At 48.7% G+C, this 22,345-nt stretch overlaps 1 protein-coding gene across 1 annotated transcript in view; it reads left to right on the top strand.

Moving 5' to 3' along the window:
- The first annotated feature begins 7,281 nt into the window (after nt 1–7,281).
- Nucleotides 7,282–22,345, top strand: part of LOC119443713 (probable ATP-dependent DNA helicase HFM1) — a 165,996-nt gene continuing 150,932 nt past the window's right edge. The window contains exons 1-4 of the mRNA XM_049664490.1: nt 7,282–7,338; nt 10,284–10,354; nt 15,618–15,762; nt 18,970–19,124. Coding sequence (XP_049520447.1) covers nt 7,305–7,338; nt 10,284–10,354; nt 15,618–15,762; nt 18,970–19,124 — 405 coding nt within the window. The 5' untranslated portion in view covers nt 7,282–7,304. The remainder of the gene's footprint in view (nt 7,339–10,283; nt 10,355–15,617; nt 15,763–18,969; nt 19,125–22,345) is intronic.

The following is a 22,345-nucleotide window of genomic DNA, read 5'->3' as shown; positions in this document are numbered from 1 at the left end:
CGCATAATCTCAAGTGTCGAACACACGTTGAAGCGAGAGGCAGTCTGAAGCGATCGCTCCCCGAGGCCGACGTTCTTCATCACGCCAGTGTTGTAACAGCGAGTGTTCGCGGTCATCAAGTGAGATAAGTTCATGCTTGCCTGTGCGCACGTATACCGTGCTTGTTAATTCATTTATTAAGCGACTTCTTGCTTCTTGCCGATTAAACTAAGAACGTTATTCGAACGATTAAACTAAGAACTAAGAACTTTGTTATTGTTATCAATGCTGCTTCTTACGGGCAAAACTTCGACTTTTTTAATGGCTTCTCAACTTTTGCTTAGCCCTCGGATGTAGCCTCAATAGCCGGAAGCATATGGACAATAAGGCTCAAAAAGAAACAAAACATTTTTAGGCTCTTGACTTTCGCATGATGCACATGTGAACTTCCAACAAGTGATGTAATCAAGTCCATGAATAGCTTTGCATCGTTTTGCTGCGACTTGCGCCCCATTGCTAGGCGGTCGCACGGAAATTTTCCCGCTGACGTATACCATTATAACAACAAACATACAGAGATAGAGAAATTCGTCGGCCCTTCCACTCCGTGAAGATGATTAACCAGCGAAACTGAAACGTGCGGCCCCCGTGTTTATCACTGGGTTAATCCCGAGGGTTCATTAAAGTATTTCTCAATTATGAGGTTACACACACGTTCGGCAGTGACTGAGAGAACGACCTCACTGACGGTATGCCCGCAGTCCGCCGTTGTCGCTTGCGTTCGATGTCTCGAGTTTGCTCGGCTGCGTGGTTAGCAGCATTCGCCCGCCATTGCCGCTTGCGATTCTTCGAAACTAAATTGCTTCAAAATTAAATCTGTCCGTTACGTTAGACAATGAATGGCTCATACCCTCTTAAGCAATCGCTCATACCAACCGTAAACGCGGCCTCCCCATTACGACGACAGAAAAGAAGTGAAATTCTACGCTGGAATGATGAGCGGCAACGCAGCCAGCTGTGGAAGATGACGACGACGAACCGGGGAGCAGTGGCACGAGCGCGTGCCGAGCACGAGCACGAGCCAGCTGCGGAAGAAGACGACGACGCTCGAGCCAGTTATGATCGTGGCTTTCACTTTTCAAAAACACCGCTGAGGGTGCCTCCAACAAAGGGCCTCAAAGCGTCCCTGATACAGTGTTTTGCCCCTTCAATCAGCGCCGCCAAAATACAGTGCCTACCACTGTATAACCATGACCGAAATTCCAGCTGAGTGTCTTCAAAGTCACCGGCTTCCTCCTCGTCCTCAGCGGTCTATTTGAGGCTCGTGGCCGGCTGCTCGGTCAGGCAGTCATTGTCCATTCCAATCTAAATGTACGTGACGCTGGTCTAGCCTTTGTCGAACCGTAGGTAGTCTTCGTGAACTGATGCATATGCCGCTCTCAGAAATGTGACAACGTTGATTAGCAGAGGACAAGCAGTCGGAACGCAGTATTCGCGACGGTAAGCTCTGAAACTTCCACTTTTGGCTGTGGGTCTGCAATATTATGGTGAGTTGTTTGAACCACTGTTATCTGACCACCCCTCCTCTGCACAGACTGAAGACTCAGAGAGAAACCAAAACATCCTCTACGAGCGTTCCAAATTTTCACTCTGCCCGAATGAGCCGATCGGCTCGGATTCAGTCCGCAGCATCCTCGCGCTTCCGTGTAGTGCGCGCGGCATGGGGTGACTTGGCAACATGCGCTGCAGTCGGCCAGGAGCGAGCGACAATGGAGCGGCCTCGACAAACAACAACCCACGGCAGGAGGTGTTCGCGAAGACGCGGCGTTCGCGCAGCCGACGCACACCTCGCGACGGGGGGCGCCGTGAGCTGTCACGGTTGCGTGACCTTTTCAGCAGGCGTCCACGGTCAAGGTGCTTCGCACTGACTTGTACTACCTATTCTAAGTATTCTACTCAAAAGACTGCATGTTCTTGCAAGTATTTTGTACTATTGTATCTTGATGAGTTTTTGTCATCGCACACTTTCTTCAGGTACTTTTCGAGATATATGCTTCAATACCTCCTTTAGTGCGGGCAGCGATATCTTCAGAAAGAAAAGGGACAGGGTGGCCTAACGCAAATATTGGAAAGCAGCTCCTTTCTTGAGTAGCACTTGTTTGCGTAGTTGGCGCAGCTTCATCTTGGTCGAAATGGCACAAAACAAGACAAATAACGTAGACGGCAGGATACATATGCCTTCTTCCTGAGGACAGATCCTTTCTGAGGGCGAACGAAAAGATTTGGCCACTCGACCTTTTGCTTTGTTTGAAGAAAATAAAGCACGTCAGTGATGCAGAACATTCTATTTGTGCAATGTCTTGTATTTCAAAAGTATCTTGAAAGTAACCAAATGTATACTGATCCTGGATGAAGATATGTACGAAATACGAAGAGGAAGAGCGGAACGAAGACATGGAGGAACCGTAATGGCAGCTGATTGGTAGAATTAAAGTCTTGAAGGCTTTTATCGATGTGTGGGAACTTTATACAAAAATATAGTTTTCTTAGTATTTTCTTTTTTGCTCTCCTCAGATAACTTTTGAAATTACTGTATCGAACTTTCCACTGAGTAAATCTTTGCTTGGTAATTAGTATTATATCTTAGATACTTTATATCATGTACACGTCTTGTCTCGCGTAATCACCGCAAATACCGATCCCTTGCTTTTAAGTTCACCTCTACAGCGAAGCGCTGACCGAAGCGATGGATGCTTCGGCCTGGAATATTTAACGCGTATTGGGTGCACGTTAAAGAACCCCAGGTGGTCATAATGTATAGCGAATATTCGTTGCTAACGACGTCTGATTACGCGGATCCGCGATTGGGCCGACGTGTTAATTCTGTCTTGTTTAAACAGCGCTCCACCAAATATGTAGCCCGGTCTCATACCCTACTGCAGTGTCAATTCTAACGTGTTGGCGTCCACCTCTGTGGCTCTGCGTGGTAGAGCCACGTGTTACACGTACCGCATTATTAAGGCGAAAGCATTATATGCTCCACGAAACGAGAGATCCGGCGACCGTCCGGCGTTAACAACTGATGGTACCAAAACCCACGTGACCAATTGACGACGTCACGTTCCCGGCACTGGACCTGCTGCGGCTCAGACTGCAATATCCCACGGTGAAGTAAAGTGAATCAAAGTGATTTAAAGTGCATTAAGGTGCATTAAAACAGATTAAGGTGGATTAAGGTAGAGTTTTGATTTAAGGTGATAACTTATAGACAAGCCATATAGTGCTTTCGCACTCAAATCACGTAAGAATACATAAGTGACTGTCATTTTTTTATATTGTTGGCGGGAAGAAAATAGGAAATGTTTGAAGGAAAGTTTTGGTCCACACAGCACAGACAAAAAAAAAAAGAACTCTATATTTCTTTCACCAGGACGAAAAATAAAGCATTGAATTGCCCGAGGGCGCGCGATCAGATCCCGGCCATGGCGGCCGCATTTCAATGGGGGTGAAATTCAAAAACTTTCGTGAACCGTGCATTCGGTGCACGTTAAAGAACCTCAGGTGGTCATAATTAATCTCGAGACCCCCACTACGGCGTGCCTCATAATCAGATGGTGATTTTGACACGTAAAATCACAGAATTGAAAAACAAAAGCATTGAATTGAATATGTCGGCCGTGTGGCGCTCGTACAGGACAAAGGTACACTTCCTACGCGGTTCGTAAAATGCGCTTGTAGCTCCGGAAACGCCTGTATAAGTAATGTTGTACAAAGACGGTATAGTCAAAACCTGCACAGTTAAAAATATTGGAACTCGTCATTCATAACATGGCCTTCGTTCTTGGCAAATGTAAAAAAAAAAAAAAAAAAAAAAAAAAAGAATGCAGATCCAAGGCAGATTTTGGAATCTATGTCTTTCGTGAAGAGGCATGAAATGCTGCAAATTCACCTCGAAGAGCTAGATGGCGTTGGCACTATACGTGTGATTGTGGCCTAAGGGTTAGGGAATTTGGCATAGAAAGGTATGCTTTATCAAAGGAATTGCACTCCTGACGCATATTTGTTGCATTGAAGACAATATAGTTCACAGGCGATGTCTGCGCTACAACACGGTAGGGTCCTTGATATTTTGATACAAGCTTGGATGAGAGGCCAGCAGGAACGGCAGGAACCCAAAGCCACACAAGGGAGTCCGGAAGAAAGTGACAATGCGTGTGATCATCGTCACGTCGAGATTTTTGTTGCCATTGGTCGACGGCTGTAAATGAACGGGCGAGTTGACGGCATTCCTCGGCGCGGCGGGCAACTTCAGAGATGGGTGTACATCCGGATGAATCGGGTCTGTACGGAAGAATGGTGTCGAGGGTAGTCGAAGGTTCGCGGCCGTACAAGAGGAAGAATGGGGAAAAGTTTGTGGTCGCCTGTGGTGCAGTGTTGTAGGCGAACGTGATGAATGGCAGAATGAGGTCCCAATCAGTGTGATCAGAGGCGACGTATTTGGAGAGCATGTCACCAAGGGTGCGGTTAAATCTTTCCGTCAGACCGTTAGTTTGAGGATGGTAGGCGGTGGTGGTGCGATGAACGATGCGACATTCAGTGAGGAGCGCGTTTACGACTTCGGAGAGGAACACACGTCCTCTGTCGCTCAAAAGTTCGCGAGGTGCACCGTGACGGAGAATAAAGTTTTTCAGTAGAAAGGATGCGATATCACGAGCTGTGGCAGCAGGCAGAGCGGCTGTTTCTGCGTATCGCGTCAAGTGGTCGATGGCGACGACTATCCAGCGGTTTCCGGAAGCCGTGCTCGGAAGGGGTCCATACAGGTCAATCCCAATGCGATCAAAGGGCCTGGCAGGACACGGGATTGGCTGTAGTGGACCAGAGACATGCTGAGAAGGAACCTTGCGGCGTTGGCACTGAGGGCACGACCGAATGTACTTGCACACAAAGGTGTACATGCCACGCCAATAAAACCTGGAGCGAAGCCGGGTGTACGTCTTGAAGACACCCGCGTGTGCACACTGCGGGTCAGTGTGGAAGGCAGAACATATTTCGCCACGAAGATGTCACGGTATGACGAGCAACCACTTGCGGACGTCGGAGACGTAATTCCGGCGATAGAGAAGTCCATCCCGCATTTCGAAGTGCGAAGCTTGACGGCGCAAAGCTCGAGAAGGTGGAGGAACAGTCGACGGGTTAGAAAGGAAGCGGATAAGAGCACTAATCCAGGCATCCTTGCGTTGCTCCGAAGCCATGTCGCAGCCTACTGGGAACGAAAGTACGTGGTCAACGGCAGAGAGGCAGGCATCGCTTACGGTTGACACGGGCGAACGGGAAAGCGCGTCGGCGTCGGTGTGGCGGCGGCCAGACCTGTAGACAACGCGCACGTCGAAATCTTGCAACCGCAAAGCCCAGTGAGCTAATCGACCTGAGGGGTCCTTCAATGTGGACAGCCAACAAAGTGCATGGTGGTCTGTAATTACGTCAAAGGGGCGGCCATAGAGGTAGGGTCGAAATTTACCAAGTGCCCAGATTATTGCCAAACATTCTTTCTCCGTAACGGAATAATTTGTCTCTGCTTTGGTGAGGGTGCGGCTTGCGTATGCAACGACGTACTCGTCGAACCCAGATTTGCGCTGCCCGAGCACAGCGCCGAGCCCAACACCGCTGGCGTCAGTGTGTACTTCGATCGGAGCACTCGGGTCGAAGTGACGCAGTATAGGTGGCGATGTTAATAGACGACGCAACTCTTGGAAGGCATTCGTCTTCACTACAATCACCCCCCATCGGAAAAGGAGCCATCCTGGCGACTCATGGTGAACATAGGATCAAGGGGTCGTAATACGGCTTCAGGCGTTGTACGTGGACGGTTTCGCGACCACGACAGCGTTGGTCCGTAGGTGGCGTGACAGGCTCGACAATATAGTTCACAGGCGATGTGGCTGCAGCGCCGGGCATTCGTGTTCACTACACACTGAAGATATTTCGGTATCATTCGTTTTATTACGTAATAATACCGTAGAAACCAAGGCCAGCAGCCTGGATATTGGTAGTAAAGATGGTCTGTCCGGCATGTCAGCTATTAGAGAAGACAACACCCAGCCCGCAGCCACGCTCAGGAAAATCCAGGAGTGTTCGCAAAGAAAGCTTCGCTTTAAAATTGCTAACCCCTTGGCTCATGCAACCTCGCTTCATATAACGCCCCGTCGCTAAAAATGAAAGTTTGACGCCCGTTCTCTCTACTAATGATCGACATATTGAGTGTACTTATTTGCCCTTTTCTCGGGCCCCTGCTAACAACGTAATGTTATCGCTCGGCGCAACACGCGCATGTATACATGATGTGGAACTTACTCGTAGGTTATCGTTGATTCTGTCTGTTCTGTGTGTTGGCACCAAACCTTGTGGAATCTGATTGTATGCACGACTCGAACTCTGTAGTATTTTCCGGAAGGCACGCGGGCACGAGCGATTATGCTGGAACCTTCGACGAGTCATGTATAAAAGCCAATGCGCAATTGACCCGCCGATCAGATTTTGGACGATCGCCCACTTCGCTCGCTGCTATAATTGTGCTTGAACGTTACTTGTTTTGCTGGTCACAAGTTCACCCAAAGAACTAGTTAAATTTGTGACTCACAGTTTTGACACTACGTCGTTCTTCACCGTCACTACACAGTGACAATATTACCGCCGATTTTGGTGTACCATCAGTGATTGGGATGTTAGACGCCGCAAAGCCTACTTTCACAAAGAGACTTAAGTAATCTAGCAGTCGAAAATTATTTCATGTTCATTGCCCCTGAAAGCTGGCTGGGTGGCTGCTTCTAGCGGTTGAACCTTCTGTAGGGTTTGCAATAGGCGCTTTCAACGCAATACTGCGGTAAGATGTTTGCTTCAAAAGAGAGCGGTGCTGTTGCAAAGGCGCATGTGGTACTGACGAGGAAAGTCGGCATAGTTGAATTAAATTAGGACAGTGGTGTCAGCAGGACACAGTTTCTCGAAGACGTTGCAGCACGCGGCCAGTGGTGAGTGAGGCATTACAAGTGCACTCGCTAGACAGCGCGGGAAATTAGTAAAATGTGCATGTTAGCGCGACACAGGCGGGGCAAAGGCTGGCAGCAACCTCGCAAGTTTGGAACATATCGCCTGAAATGATTAACACTAGCAACACCACAGCTGCTGGTATAGTAGCAGTGCCAGGTGGTTGTTGTCAGACGCCGCAAAGCTTTCTTTAGCAGCCACAGCAACGTCTGCAGCGTGTGGTTCTCTCTTTTCTGAACGTGTTCTTCTCCGCAGGTGCTGCAGTGTCTGCGCAGTCAGTCGTCATGACAGAAGGCCTGCGGTCCGTGCAAGAAGTCCGTATCCTTCTAAAGCGAATAGCTTTGTCTCTTTCACCCGTTTTCGAGGTTGGCGGCGGTCGGTGGTAAAAGAGCGCGTGCTCTCGCGCAACCGAGTTGGCAGGGGGAGGGGGGGGGTAGGAGGGATGGGGACTGTCGCTCACGCGTTCGTTCACTTGTCCGTTCGTTTGTTCGCCCGATCGCTCGCTCGTTCCTTCGTTCGGACTATTCGCTTACGTGGACTATCATCGTCGACGGCCTTATCTGCGCAATTTTTTATTGCGATAGCAATTATATGGACACTCCAAGCAGATTTCTGCCGTCGTCGGCGCCGTGAGGTTCCGTACAAAGTCGAAGGGTGATAAAATCGTCGCCGCGCGCTGCATGCTGTATGTGCGCGTGAAAGCACGCGAGTGACGCGCGCTTTCACGGGGAGCGAATGCACGGCGGAGAGCAAACGCGACGTCTTCCGTTGCGCGAAAGGCTGTGGGGGGATAGGAGGGAGGGAGGGGGGAGGCGACGTTGTGCTGCGGCACCAAATGCGTATCTTGCGACAGGGCGCAAGGGGAACTGTCGACTCAATGTCGCACGCGAAAAGAGGAAAGCGGGAAGGTAGCGCGGGCGGGAGGAGTTACGGCTTCTTTTCTGCCAGCAACTGCGGACGTGTACATTGCGCGGCTGCGAGCGGTCGCGCGCACCCTATCTTGAAAGCGATCTGCAACGCGGCTCTTACCATTGTATGCGCTGTGCTTTCGCCGCTCAGTTTCCGTTGAAGCGATAGACCGCAGGAACCTTCGCTCGCTGCTGCTGGCTCGCTTGCTCACGCCAGCGTTTTGACAGGCGGTTGTGTGCGGTCATCGAGTGTGATCTATTCATGTTTGCTTCTGCGCGTTGGCACTGTGCTTGTTAATTCAGTTAGTAAGCGAATGTGTCCAAGTTTATACAGCCGATAAAACTACTATCCTTACCCCGTATAGCTCTCTTCTAGTTTGCTATCGCAATTGATGCTCCGCCTTTCTGGCGAAACTGCGACTTTTTATTTTCTCCTCTGTGGTATATACGCACCACTGTTTAGCTTTCTAAGCCATGCGTTGTGACATTCCAACAGCTGCATGCAGAAATGAAAGCACGGGGTGACAGCGTTACTTTAGTTTACGTATACCCACTGACATCAGTTTATTGACGTGCTTATAGCGGCGTGCCTTTAGCTATACTATATATACGATTCAAATAGCCATATGCGCATGACGACTCCGATACGTTAGGTCCCTGAAGCTCGTCTATAGTTTGCTCGTCACCAAGAAGCGCATTCTTCTTGCCAGGACAGCGCGGGATAGCCACTAACCGTTCGGAGCAGATGTTTTTAACAATAAGTACTATAGACCTTTTCATCGGGCGAGGAGAAAAGGGCGCGCGACGAGCCTTTCCTCCTCTCTGGCTTGGGCGAGCCAGCGCGGCGCGCCTTGAATTTGTTGCCGGTCGCTCGCTGCGGAACGATTTGGAGGTGTTTTCGCTAGTTCTGAGTGCAATTTACGGGATGTCAGTTCTTGCGAGGTCGTCGAACAACCACTGTGTAGCCTTTAGGTGCAGCAGTAGCTACAGTATCTGGAAATTTCTCTTGGGTGTGCAAAAATGCGACGCGCGTCATCAGCCGCATGAAGTGTATGTGTTGTGAACTATGTTGGATGTATCGGTTTTCACTCGAAGTGTGATTCACACTGTACTGTAAGCGGTTATTATTAACCAAACTATTTTATTTGTGGGCGGAAACCTTGCCCAACAAACAAGGCAGTCGCCCGATGTAGCTACAGATAACAACTTGAACGCTTGTCAAAGTAAACAGCACAACTTATTCGCCAGCAGAACCGTACCCACGTTATTAGGATCGTCAAATGTTTCGTAACTACTCGTTGCAGCTAAACCAGAGCTTAAAATTACAGTGTTGAGAATGCTGCAGTAAGGTAACATTTGTGAATCTAATTTTCAGAAACATTTAACTGATATTCGAGGCTGATTGTAAACTCAAACAAACGAGCACACCTCGCGCTGGGTGTCTCCGTCCGCCCTAACGCCAGCAGAAACTCCAGCCGCCTAATTATTTCAGACTTAAATTCCTTCACTACGCCTTACAGGACCGTTCCCCACATAGAAGACGTCATTGCATGCTAAATAGACCGCGGGCGAGTGAATAAATCCGCCAGGAACTGCCGCCGAGCGTATACCACAGCATACAACACGGGCGTTCGCCCAAGCCAGCATGCCAACTGCCCATAGATGGCGCCACTGCCTAGGCAATGGCGGCGCCCATGAAAAAACGGTCTATACGTTCTGTCTATATAAGCCTCGCTCCCCCACCCTTAGAAAAAAAAATAAAAAGAAAGAGAAGAAAAGATTGAGTCGACTTGTGTTTTTCAACGACACCAAATTGGACCCATTTGCGCGTGTTTGGCCAATACTTGTTATGTCCAATAGGTTGAATGAATGAATTACACTTAATTTCCCATTGCCCAATGGGGGAGTGCGAGAAAAAAAGCCGCAAAGAGATGGCTTGAGAACCCTCAGCCCCCTGACAACGTATAACAGCAAGACAGGGCAGCAAAACATACATATGCAATATAAAAAAGTAAGAGTAAAAAAAGAAAAACACAAAAGTGCAAATAAGGAAAATACCAATTGGACCCGCATTGTTTTGAGTCCGATTAGTATTAGGTCAGTTCTGATTGGTTCCATTTCGACACCGTTGTCGAGTCCACACTGGGTGTCCCGATTATGACGGTGCCAAGTATTACAACACGTCAGAACCGTCCAATTTACACGCAAGTAATCGGCTGCATGCGGCTAGAAGGCCCGCTGCAAAAGCAGTAGCGCTTTATTTTTTTAAATCTCGGACCACAGAGGCACGGCGAAACCCGGTCGATGTCCCCCGCTCGTGTTGCTTGCGCGTGTTGGCCTTGACCGTGGTCGCAGCGGCTCCATACCGGTGCCTGTTCAGCGCCTACCCCTTCTTCAACAGGATCCAGTCAAGCGTCATGGACGATGTGGGTGCCTGCCTTCGTATACGACGCTTGGCAGTATCCTGCTGTGCGGGATCACGCCCCCAGGCAGTGCCGGCCTCTCTTCGAAGCGCAGCATTTGTGCATGTCACGGGCTCTCGGGCTGCTCCAGCGTCGCGGCCAAATTATTTTCACGCCGCCATACCACGTGGTTATCCGATAAGTGCGCCAAGCTGTCAGTTGCTGCAATAGGTCTTACCGAACAAAAAAAAAATGAACGAATGTAAGCAGAACGGAAAAGAAATCAGCAATTTCTCAGAAAAGGCGAAGCATTGATAAGGTTAGGAAGGCCTAGCGTTGCGCTCAAGCTTCTCAAATGATGTATATAACAATACGCGAGGCCGACATTTTTGGAGCGACGCAGCACACGAGGAAACTGCTTTGGCGCAGCACAAACAGCGCCCTGGCACCAGGCGTCTCAGAACGCCGGCGTGATGAGTCGCGCCTCCGTGTAGGTGCGCGAGCTGAGACAGACGGAAAACCGTACGCGTTTGTCAGCACCCAATGAAAGGATTAGCTTGACGCGTTCACTGTCCGTTCTGCTACAGTGCCTAGAATATACTTGTAAGTATATTCTAGGCACTGTACTTCTGCTTAGAGCAGCACACAGCTCAGTGTGTGCACAGCGCTCGTGTCAGCAGCGGGAAACGCAGCTCTGACCCGGCTGCGCTATCGAGCCGATTGAGCGAAGCGTGACGGTGCAGCCACTTTTCCTAGTTTTTGTGACCAAACTAAAGCCCCTATGGGACTTTCCCAAACGCGTTGCTTGCGCCGTCGCTCTCGTCTTTGCAGATCTAACGCTCCGAGCGCAGGCCACACATGTGCCGGTCGACACGATGACGGCACAAAGGCGCCTCGAACGTCCGTACGATCGCTATCGCAATACATTTTCAAGTGTGTAAACGCTGGCCACACTCATCTCTGGCGCCAAAGGACAGGAACCAGGAGCGTGTTGTGCAAGGAGTTCCATTTGTGGCTGTCTGTTTCGTGCACTGTTGCAGTCGGTGGAATTTCTGCTGGCAAAGTGTGTACCTGGTTTGGGATTCAGCAACACAACAGTATACCAGCCTTCCGTAGACGCAAACGAGAGACGTTTCCCAAATGGCTACGCACACTTGTTTTTCCGCGCATTCCAAGCACATTTGTTTTGCCCACCGCGGCCACCGCTCGCTCTCCACATCCATCTATAGTCTGCGTACGTGCGGCGGGGTGGCGCTCATTATCGATCGAGCGGTAATTCACTGCCACCCGTCCGATCATCTTGCGCAATTTCGGCCACTGCGACCTTCGGTATTCCTCGTGCGTTCGTAATTCTCCTCAGACGGGCGCGGTCGACACGATGATTATATTCTTTAATAGCTTTTATTTACAAGTTGTAATAACATTTCAATTTCGTAGGCCCTCCAGCCGAAAGCGGCAACGGGAACACCAAAGCTCGTGTTGGGGCTCGCCGAACGCGCGTCCACTTTTCCTAGTTTTTGTGACCAAACTAAAGCCCTATGGGACTTTCCCAAACGCGTTGCTTGCGCCGTCGCTCTCGTCTTTGCAGATCTAACGCTCCGAGCGCAGGCCACACATGTGCCGGTCGACACGATGACGGCACAAAGGCGCCTCGAACGTCCGTACGATCGCTATCGCAATACATTTTCAAGTGTGTAAACGCTGGCCACACTCATCTCTGGCGCCAAAGGACAGGGAACCAGGAGGCGTGTTGTGCAAGGATTCTTTTCGCGATCCGTTCTTCTCGCGTGTCCCATTGGCTCCGACGTGCTGCTCGGACGCCGCACGTCGTGTGGCCGATGTCGGGGATGACAGCTTCCGACCCAGTGAGAAAACGCGAATAGAACTCATTGTGAACCGATTCCTTACATAGTGCGGCCCCAGGATACGTGCTATTGCGTGTCCCTGAGCATCTCCTGGCTCCGTGTTTTTCAGCATTACATTATGGTGGGTAGAAGGGCAGGTGGAATTATCGGTGGTCGCGGAGCGTAGCAGCTGTTCATGCCAGCAGCGGCGGCGCTGCTGTCGTAACTTACATCTAGAATGAAAAGCATGTATAGCTTACATGATTAACTCAAGCAGGCGAGGTGACTGTTTCTCGACGCCCCGCATCAAGGGGGATGTCAGTGAATTTTCATTATCATCAGATCTGGAGATATTTCATTTATTTCACCTTAAGGGCGCGAAGGCATTGTATAGGGGGGGGGGGCTTGTTCAAGGGTTAAAATGAGCTGTGTCAACAAAAATACAGGAAAAAATACTGAAAAATACATAGCCCTGCTAACGCGACGAGTTGGGCGAGTGCGTTGCGAAGGCCAGTGCTTCGGAGCTAAACGGCCGATATCGTATGCATATTCGACGTCGCGGTTTCGCTTACGGTGTTCGACGCTTGCCCGTATCATTCCGCCGCAGTGGCTTAGCGGCTATGGTGTTGATCAGTTAAGCACGACGTCGCGGGATCAAATCCCGGCCGCGGCGGCTTCATTTATATAGGAGCGAAATGCAAAAACGCCCGTGTCCCGTGCGTTGGGGGCATGTTAAAGATCCCATGGTGGTCAAAATTAATCCGGAGCCCCCCACTACGGCGTGCCTCATAATCAAATCGCGATTTTGGCACGTAAAACCGCAGAATTTAATTTTTTCGGGGCCACCATCCCCGTCAGAAATCATCACAAGCTTGCCTCATGTGAGAATAAGCTGCCAGTGAACCTTCCGACAGTAATGCTCTGCCCACGAGGGCGAAGTGGCAAGCACGCGCTGCATGGTGGAATGCAAAAATGCCTCCTTTTCGATGCATGTAAATTGGGATACACTGCAGACATGAATGTTGTTTTGCAAAGGGAACCCCGTATGGGGTTAGTGTGCTCGTTAATGTGTAAACTCCCGACGGCCATCTCTGTTGTAAAGCAAAGATGCGACGCTTGCGTTTCGCGCTTGTTATTACGTTGCACATACCGTTCCACACAATGAGTGTCCACTTACTTTCTTAAAGACTCGCAGTCTTCAAGTAGGTGCAAACGACCAAGACGACTAGGCGCGGCTTAGTGCCGTGACAAGGCTAGCACCACCACTAAATAAAGAGGAATATTAAGTCGGACTAGTTCAATAGAGTTCTGAAATACTACTACTACTACTACTACTACTACTACTACTACTACTACTACTACTACTACTACTACTACTACTACTACTACTACTACTACTAATAATAATAATAATAATAATAATAATAAATTGTTACCGTAAGCAGAGGCTTGTCAAATGCGACCCCCCCCCCCCAAAACACACAAAAAAAAAAAAAACAAGTATGAATGGCGACGCCAGCTTAAATTTCCGCACCCGTTTCTCAAGACGTCATAAATTTTTGGCAGCGCCTGTCCTGGTCTAGTTATTTGTTGATGAATAAAAACGGAATACACTGCATTCTAAACAATCCACAAACTCGAAATAGCTCGCCCGAGAACTTGTTCATGAAAAAGAAAGAAAAGGTAACCGAAATAACGAGAGATAGTTTCAAATTTCCGACGTTACACTAACATACCGCCGCGAAATTCAAGAAATGAAATATCGGCCTTCGGAAACCGGCCTTTTCCCGTTCAAAAATCGCGTATAGAGTTTTGAAAGAACACTTCACTTATCTAAACTGATATACTGATCCTTACCTATAGCATGTTAAGGTAACCTTTCGAGATTTAGAGGCGCTGGGTAGAGTGCAGGATTTAGGGGAAATAAAAAAACATTGCAGCGCCCAAGACGAAGGTACGGGAGACAAAGAGGACACCACGGTGGGCCCTTTCGTACTGATTTATTGTGGAAAGAAATGCACGCTTCTTAATATCAGGACCATTTTTTTTAAATTTTCTACCCCGCGTGGTGACTCATGCATGGGCTGTGGTGTTTTCCTGTTAAGCATGAGACTACGGTTTCGATCCCCGGCCACTGCAGCCGCGTACCACCGGTGCGAAACTGTCCCGTGCCGCATGGTCTGCCCCGTCAATATTGCAATACAACGCGATGTGATGCGTGGGCTGTCCGGTGTGAGTTCTAACGTCCCTAAAAGCACCGCACGGACTATACGAGAGATCCAAACGTGCTCCCACACGAGTATTCTGGCATGGAGCCCCGCGGCAGCAGCAGGAAAGGCCTAACCACGAGGAACAAGTCTCCGACGGATTTGCGGTGTCGGCCGCCTTTGCTAGTCACTTCGGGCGTCGGCGCCATGATCTGGCGTGGAAAGACTTCGGCGTCGAGCGAGCGCGTCTCCTCCAGCGTCACCTTGTTCTTGACGCTGCCGGACGCCGGCCGGCACCGAAACCCGTTAGGAACTTATTCCTTGTGTTTGAGGCTGAACGCCATAGCCAACCATATATATATATGGTTGGCTATGGTTGGTGGCTGTTGGTGGTGTTGGTGGCTATGGTGGCTATATATATATATGTATATATATATATATATATATATATATATATATATATATATATATATATATATATATATATATATATACACCACCCGGGTGTTCAAAACTAAGCTTTACGGAATTTTTAAAAACCTCCTGTGGCAGGTACCATATATGATTCCGTTGACCTCGGTTATTCGATGTGGCCGACATTAGTAGCACGAGCAATCGAAACACATATTCAACTAATTAACAAAAAATCACTAAATAACTTCTTAGTTCATTAATTTACGCCACATATTCCAAATTACCAATTGTAGTCGGTGAGCTTGCCAGGAGTATCCACTTGGAATGAATTTCCAGAATGACACCACTTTGGAGATATGCGCCATCAAACTCACCGTAAAAATTCACTGTTGTTCCACTTATTTTCTTTACTAAAATGCTGTTTTTTACATTGAAGCACAAAAGTAACTGGAACGCCCATGTATTTCGTCCCACACTTTGGGAAATATTATCTGAAAGGTGGTGTCATCCTGGGAATTCATTACAAGTGGATGCATCGTCTTGTCAACTCACCGGCTACAATTCGTAAATTGCAACATGTGTCGTATAGTAATTAACTAAGAAGTTCAGTGGTCAATGTTTGTTAATTAGTTGAATATGTGTTCCGATTTCTCGTGCTACTAATGTCCACCTCTTCGAATAACCCAGCTCAACGATAAGAATTATGCTGCCCGCCCCATGCGATTTTTGAAAATTTCGTAAAGGTTAATTTTGAACACCCTGTATACCTCGGGTAAGAAGCGCGCGACTCATGGTCGTGACGGTGCCGGTGACAACGTGCAGGTTCTGCACAGCGACACGCCGGTGGTGGTGAGCGCCCCGACGGGATCGGGCAAGACGGCCGTCCTGGAGCTGGCACTGGTGCGCCTGCTCAACGCGTCCCGGACCGACGGCGACGAGCAGGGTCCGCGAGCAAGGGCGGTGTACGGTATGCGCAGGCACATTTTTCTTTTGTTGCGACGTCAGTTAAGAACCAGACACTGCTGCGTCCGTCCGCATTTTATATTACATCGACGGCGACAGACGTCGTTATCATCGTCAAGTTGTCGTCATATAGGGCGAAAAAACAAAAACAAAAAAACGAAGCTTTGCCGGCCCGTTTCTGCGATTCGAGTTCACGCTCATATACGGCAACACGGAGGGGAGGGGGGGGGGGGGGGGGACGCGCTAACCACTGCGATATTCCGCACCATTGGCCCCTGTTAATTTGCGCTGGGCTTTGCGCCCCGCACAGACCCTGATGGATGTGAATGCACGCAGTTTGGAGACTGCAATAGCCGATGTGGACGATGTGCACATGGCAAAGAAGTTGTTGAGAATATGGCGCAATTGCTGTGAGAGTCTACTGTTGTCAGAGTATGCGAGTTCAGCGCCGGATGAATCGACTAAAGGGGACACCATAGAGAAAAAGCTTAATCAGCCTAGAGCATAATTTATAAACTATTTTCGTTAATTTCCCGGTTAGACGTTCGTTATTACAACAGACCATGAAGGTGACAGTTCCGAAGCCCCATCGCCGGTATGCCCGGGTGACATCACGGATTTACAAACTATGTTCTAGTATTCGGGCCATTGTGGCTTAGTATAGAACTTATTGGTACTTCCTAACTTCAGGCCTTTCCTGTTTTAGAATAAAAGGCAGTCTATTCTAATTTTGACGGCTATGATGTCATGGCGCGAGAACATGAAGGTGGCGCTACCACCCGTCTTTGTCTTTCATTTTTTGCCTCATTTCTGGTTGACCATGGTAAGAGTGACTTTTGTTCGCTATTATATAGAAAGGTAATTTGCGAATACAGCTAAACTTACTCTTCAGTGTTTCTTTAGTGTTGAGCCGCATTAGTGAAATTTCCTTCTACAATACCAGAAACGCCACTCTTACCGTGAGAAAATGCTTACATCGTAAGCCAGAAAAGACGAAAAAAAACAACAACAACAACAACGAAAGACGCTGCATTGAAGTTCCTACACCAGTGACGTCACGGATCTCAACAGCGCCTAGCTTGGGCCTGTAGTTAACCTTTTATCGGTACAGGTGGACTATACTAAAGGAGCGAAAGGCCGAACTTAGCAAGTTTCGAGAATTCTTGCTGCACCAAAACGGTCCAATGAGAGAAAACGCTTTGAAATGCGCGAGGCCATGCACACCGACGCACCATCATTTGGGTTTTGGATTGAAATTCAACAAATGGAAATCTGGCCTTCGTATTCTCTTGAAATATTGATTACTGCGACATTAACAAAAATAGTGTTTTAAGAGAAAACTCTGTCAGTTGAAAGTGATTTAGTCGTTCTGTTTAGCGTCCCTGTAAGTTGACAGATTTTTTCTTAAATTACTCTTATATTTTTATTCGCTTAACACTATAGACGCCATTGCTATAACTTCATTACATGCCCTCTTATACTACGATGCACAGGTACAATGTATACAAATATTGCGAAAGAAAGAGAAAAAGTATCGCAATTTTAGTAACATAACTTTTCTGTTTCCCCTTTTCTGTAGTTTCGCTAACATTTTCTGTTGGTGGCTCGTCGCATCGCTTTAAAGGAAAAGAATTTATCACATAGTTTACTGCCTTACGATGGTAACCTTCACTCCTCTCATGCGTGCAGTTTTCATGTTGTACGCGAAAGAGTCAAATGCTGGGATGCTTTTGTAACAAATCGTACAAGTACAGTAAGGACGATACATAGAACATATGAGATGTGATAAGACACCTGGCACAGCGCGACACATCCGAGTAACCGCCCTATACGAGTTTTTTAGTGGCACGACTCGACTGGAGAGCAGCTGTAGCTTTTTCATAAATTAAGACCAATTGGCTTGTGAATATGAGATCCATCTGCATGATACTTGCGTGGCTGGTGAAGCTGCCATCAAATGTTATTGGGGATAGTGAAGGGACGAAGAAATATTATTTCACTCGCAATATTGATGACGAATTTTCAATTTTACCCTATGTGGACTATTTTTGCCAAATTCAAGAAAAAAAACACTGTATTTTAGCATAAACCGAAAAAAAGAGTAATTTTTAAAATCAAATAATCTTTACAATAAACGAATCAAAGTAATTTTCTGTAGCAAAATAGAAATGTCTTGCTTTGCTGTCTTTTCTTTTTGTCTTTAACACTGATATTCTACACAATCTACAATGTACAGGTCGCGTATAGTATGCAATCATGGCATGTACCGGAATGGTGCCTGCTGGCCCGGCGCTTGTGTTTGTAGCTCTTGTGTTTGTAGCCAATCCTTCGAAAATCACCGCAATCCAACCTGCCTCCTTGTTCTGTGGGTTAAATTCTGTAACCGAACCGGGATTTGTGGCCGCTTCCATCGACGTAATCTATCACGTGGCATCCCGAAGGATCTGGCATTCAGCGATATATTGAAATAGTTAAGGGACGGCGATATTTCAAAATTTTCAAGTTACCGACCTCAAGGTCAGAAGCGGGCTTGTACCTCATTTTACCGGTAGGTTCCCGATGGTATAGCTCTGGTAAGCCATCAACAGTTTCGGCGGATCCTCAACACAGGCCATCTGTGGTTGGCGATGGGAACCCAAAGTGCCACATGCTCGGCTCGCCGTTGTCGCATGCGTTCGATATCTCGAGTTAGCTCGGCGTCGTGGTTAGCAGCAGTCCGCCCGCCATTGACGCTTGCGTTCCACTAGAAACACAAACATGTAACCAATGATTGAGAAATGCTTCAATATAGCGTCGGGATTAACCCACTGCTAAACACCGGGGCCGGACGTTTCTGCGTCGCTGTTTAACCATCTGTACGGAGTGTTTGGGCGGTGTGTTTTTAGAGTGCTTCGGTTTGTGTAATGGTAAACACCTGTACTCGTACGAATATTCAGTCTGCATGCTACACCAAGGATCGGTTGTGTTTAAGAGAAATTGCGATTTTTCTAAATACGTATACTACCTACAGAAGCGTATCGTACTTGCAGAAGCTACAGTAGCACAGCTTCAGCCTCGAGCACACTCTTTACCACCTTCCGATACATTGCTACATAATCATTGTGAAACAGGGTGAGCACTGCGACGGAGAGGGTCTCGCTGCCTACGTGATGCCGAACGACCTTGAGAAGCAGTTGTAGCCCCTGTCGTAATGTATACAATATGCACGCAGTGTCCCCGCTGAAGGCGCTGTGCCGCGAGCGGCTGTGCGAGTGGCGTGCCAAGCTGTCCAGCGTGGGCGTCCACTGCGCGGAGTACACGGGCGACACGGACGATGACCACGACCGCGAGGCCCTGCTCGGGGCACAGCTGCTGCTCACCACGCCGGTGAGCGGGTTCGCCTCCGGACTTTTCCGTAGTCACACACGTGGAGAACGAGAATTCAAGACAAACACAGCGCTGACTCCCGAGTGGCTTTATTTGAAAAAAAAAAAAAAAACAGTTACGTATTGCAGTGTATATTCGTGGAAAACACGGGGAATGCGGAATTCAGGACGATGAGCACCACGAGAACAAGGTGAGAGCAGGAACCAATGTTTCAGCAAGTGAATTTGTCTTCTTGAAGGTTCACCTTGAAGAAGACAAGTGCACTTGTCGAAACGTTGGCTCCTGCTCTCACCTTGTTCTCCTGTTGCTAAGTGTATATTCGTGCCTTTTTGCACTGTGCAGTTGCACTGTGCGGCAAGATTCCCACACCCGGAAGTGTTTGATGAAGAGGGCTTTGGCAGGGCGCGTCAATGTTTCCTTTTAAGAACACGACCTCCCTCGAAATTTTATTCCTGTGAGAGCCCATGGAAGAGACGGGCTTTTAGCTGGCTGAAAACATACTCTGAAACACATATAGTGGCTATATACGGTTGATGAAGCTTTTCTTTCCACGATTCGCATATGAAGTTTTCGCAGGCCCACCTATATCTTATTCGGTGTGGTCCTGGTCTGATGTCACTCGTCTTGCCGTAGCTATGTTTGTTTTTGCGGGAGTCGCCGTGTCTTGCTTCTTGCTGCCTGACAATTGGGATGCATATATAGTTTACAGTTACACCTTGTTGCGCTGCTAACAATACCTGAAAAAAAAAACAGCAACAAACTAGAAGCAAGAGGCAAAAGACACGCAAGCGTGAGATCACCTATACATATACTTTGCTCATCCGAAGAGATCGTCTGACCAGAGTTGTGAGGAGCAAGGAGCATCAATTAATAACTTGACCCACGTGTGTTGAATGTATAGCTAATTTTGTCAGCTAATGCTGGTTCATGATTACCGGCAGCGCAACAATACGAGGAGAAAGAAAGAATTCAAACAGCTCAGCGCCGATAATACAAAAACATCTATAACAAATCAACAAAAGGTCGAGAGAGCATCGTAGCTCATTCATCAGTACTTTCCTCGTAGCAGCCAACGCTATACATAGGAACTGTGGGTCGTTTTATCGCCTTCATGACTGATAACGCCTCAGGTTGATTACGTTTTATCATTCATTCGCCGGAGTGCAAATGTCATTGTCGTTTTAACATATATACCACATGGCACAAATATAGGTACGTGCCATCCTGTAACACTTGGTCGCAGATCCCGTCACAATTCGTATTTGTCTCGCTAACGCCCGTTCAGTACCTATGCGGAGCCCAGCAATTGCCATGTATAAATTCGCGTCGAATGGCCGCAGTAGAAACCCCGAGGTTACCGTCATCAACACAGTCGTCGCCTTGCTGCTGTAATCACACACGAACGCTCGCATCACACACGGCTACTCGATTAACACAAACGCGTTGGTCTACCTGGCAAAGCTCTGCGGAACCCCCCAAAATGCTGGATATAGCCAGTTACCTGTAAAATGCTTCACGTAACATCTATTTTCACAGTGCGTGGGACCTGCAGGATTTTTGCGATCGCGCACATCTGGCCGATTGTATCGCGGTCTGACGTCGCGGGCGGCCCGCGTCGGTTTTTCACTCCTGCTAATGCGATACGCATTCTTTGCTAAAGCGTCGAGTTGCTGTACTTGAGGAACCGTGTGACGTGGGTTCGATTCTGCCCAGCATTGGAGAATTTTAAAGGATATGTTTGCCATTGAAGAGTGGCACATAGCTAATTAACTAAGTTGGCACCGAAGACGCTCGTTGAACAGCGGACCACCCCTACTGGGACATACCCAGTGACCCAAGTTGGCATCGAAGAGGTTCATTGGAGGCCAGCACAGACATAGTGGCACATACCCTGTGCTCCAAGATGGCGTCAAAGAGCTTCTTCGAACAGCGGTACCTACTCAGTCCCGCATCTACAATGACCCATGGCGGCGTGAAATAGGTTCGTTGAAGAGCGGCATGTAGTACGTATGTATACACATTGCCACCTACTCGGTGACCCAGGTTGGTACGATGGTTGGTTTCGAATCCTGTTCCCCTCAGCACAGCAGCCCGGTGCACTACCCATTCGACCACTGCCCACCTAGTGACCCATGGTCGGCGGGGAAACGGTTGGAGACATATTGACGCGAAATAAGTTGGCACGTGGTGACACTGGCCCCTTGAGGCGAGAACGACGAAGTTCGTGGTTGCGCGCGCACTCTCCGAGGTCCAGCCATTATTAAAGGCTGACGTGTTTTTTTGCCTATCTGTTGCTGGTGAACTATTCTAGCTGTACTAGCTGGGTGACATTTCTGGTGGAGGTGCTGGGTACGGTCGATGTTAAGATCTCCGGAGCGTACCCCAGACCTAAGCCCGGCGAGTAGTTCGGACGAGCTTACCCCTGTGCACGTACGTACCAGCCGGCGTCTCCAGGGACTCCAGCCACAGCACGGTCTGCTACCCGAACGAAGTAGAATGACAAACCAACCACCTCCTGCCGCTACTGCAGCATCGCACGTGGTCGTCAATCAGATCCGGACGCCGAATCATTTCCACGGGAGTGCTTCAGAGGACGCCGACGACTGGCTTGACCATTTTGACCGGGTCGCCAACGTCAACGACTGGACCCACGAGCGTAAGCTTCGCTACGTGTACTTCGCTCTTGAAGATTCCGCTAAAATATGGTTTGAGAACCACGAGGCGACACTGACGTCATGGGAAGAATTTCGTCGGCAGTTCCTCAATGCCTTCGCCAGGGCGGACAGGAAGGAGAGGGCGGAGTTAGCACTGGAGTCGAGAATTCAAGGCCCGAATGAGCGAGTGACGGCGTACGTAGAAGACATGAATCGGCTCTTCCGACGTGCGGACCCCTCTATGACTGAAGCAAAGAAGGTGCGCCACCTAATGCGCGGCGTCAAAGAGGAAATCTTTGCTGGCCTCATTCGAAATCCGCCGACGACAGTGGCGGAGTTCCACGACGAAGCCACCACCATGGAAAAGGCCCTTCAACAGCGGGCCAGGCAATACAACCGCGACGCCGTGATTTCAAGGGAGCTCTCTGCCGTTACCCTCGGCAACGACGTCGGCGCCTTGCGAGAACTCATCAGGGCTGTCATCAAGGAGGAACTGCAGAAGATGCAGACGACCGCTGCCTCTGTGGGACAACTTTCCATTGCGGAAATGGTGCGCGCCGAGGTCCG

Source organism: Dermacentor silvarum, chromosome 3 (genome assembly GCF_013339745.2).
Source record: "Dermacentor silvarum isolate Dsil-2018 chromosome 3, BIME_Dsil_1.4, whole genome shotgun sequence".
Classification (NCBI taxonomy): Eukaryota; Metazoa; Arthropoda; class Arachnida; order Ixodida; family Ixodidae; genus Dermacentor; species Dermacentor silvarum.
This window is presented reverse-complemented; position numbering and strand designations above follow the sequence as displayed.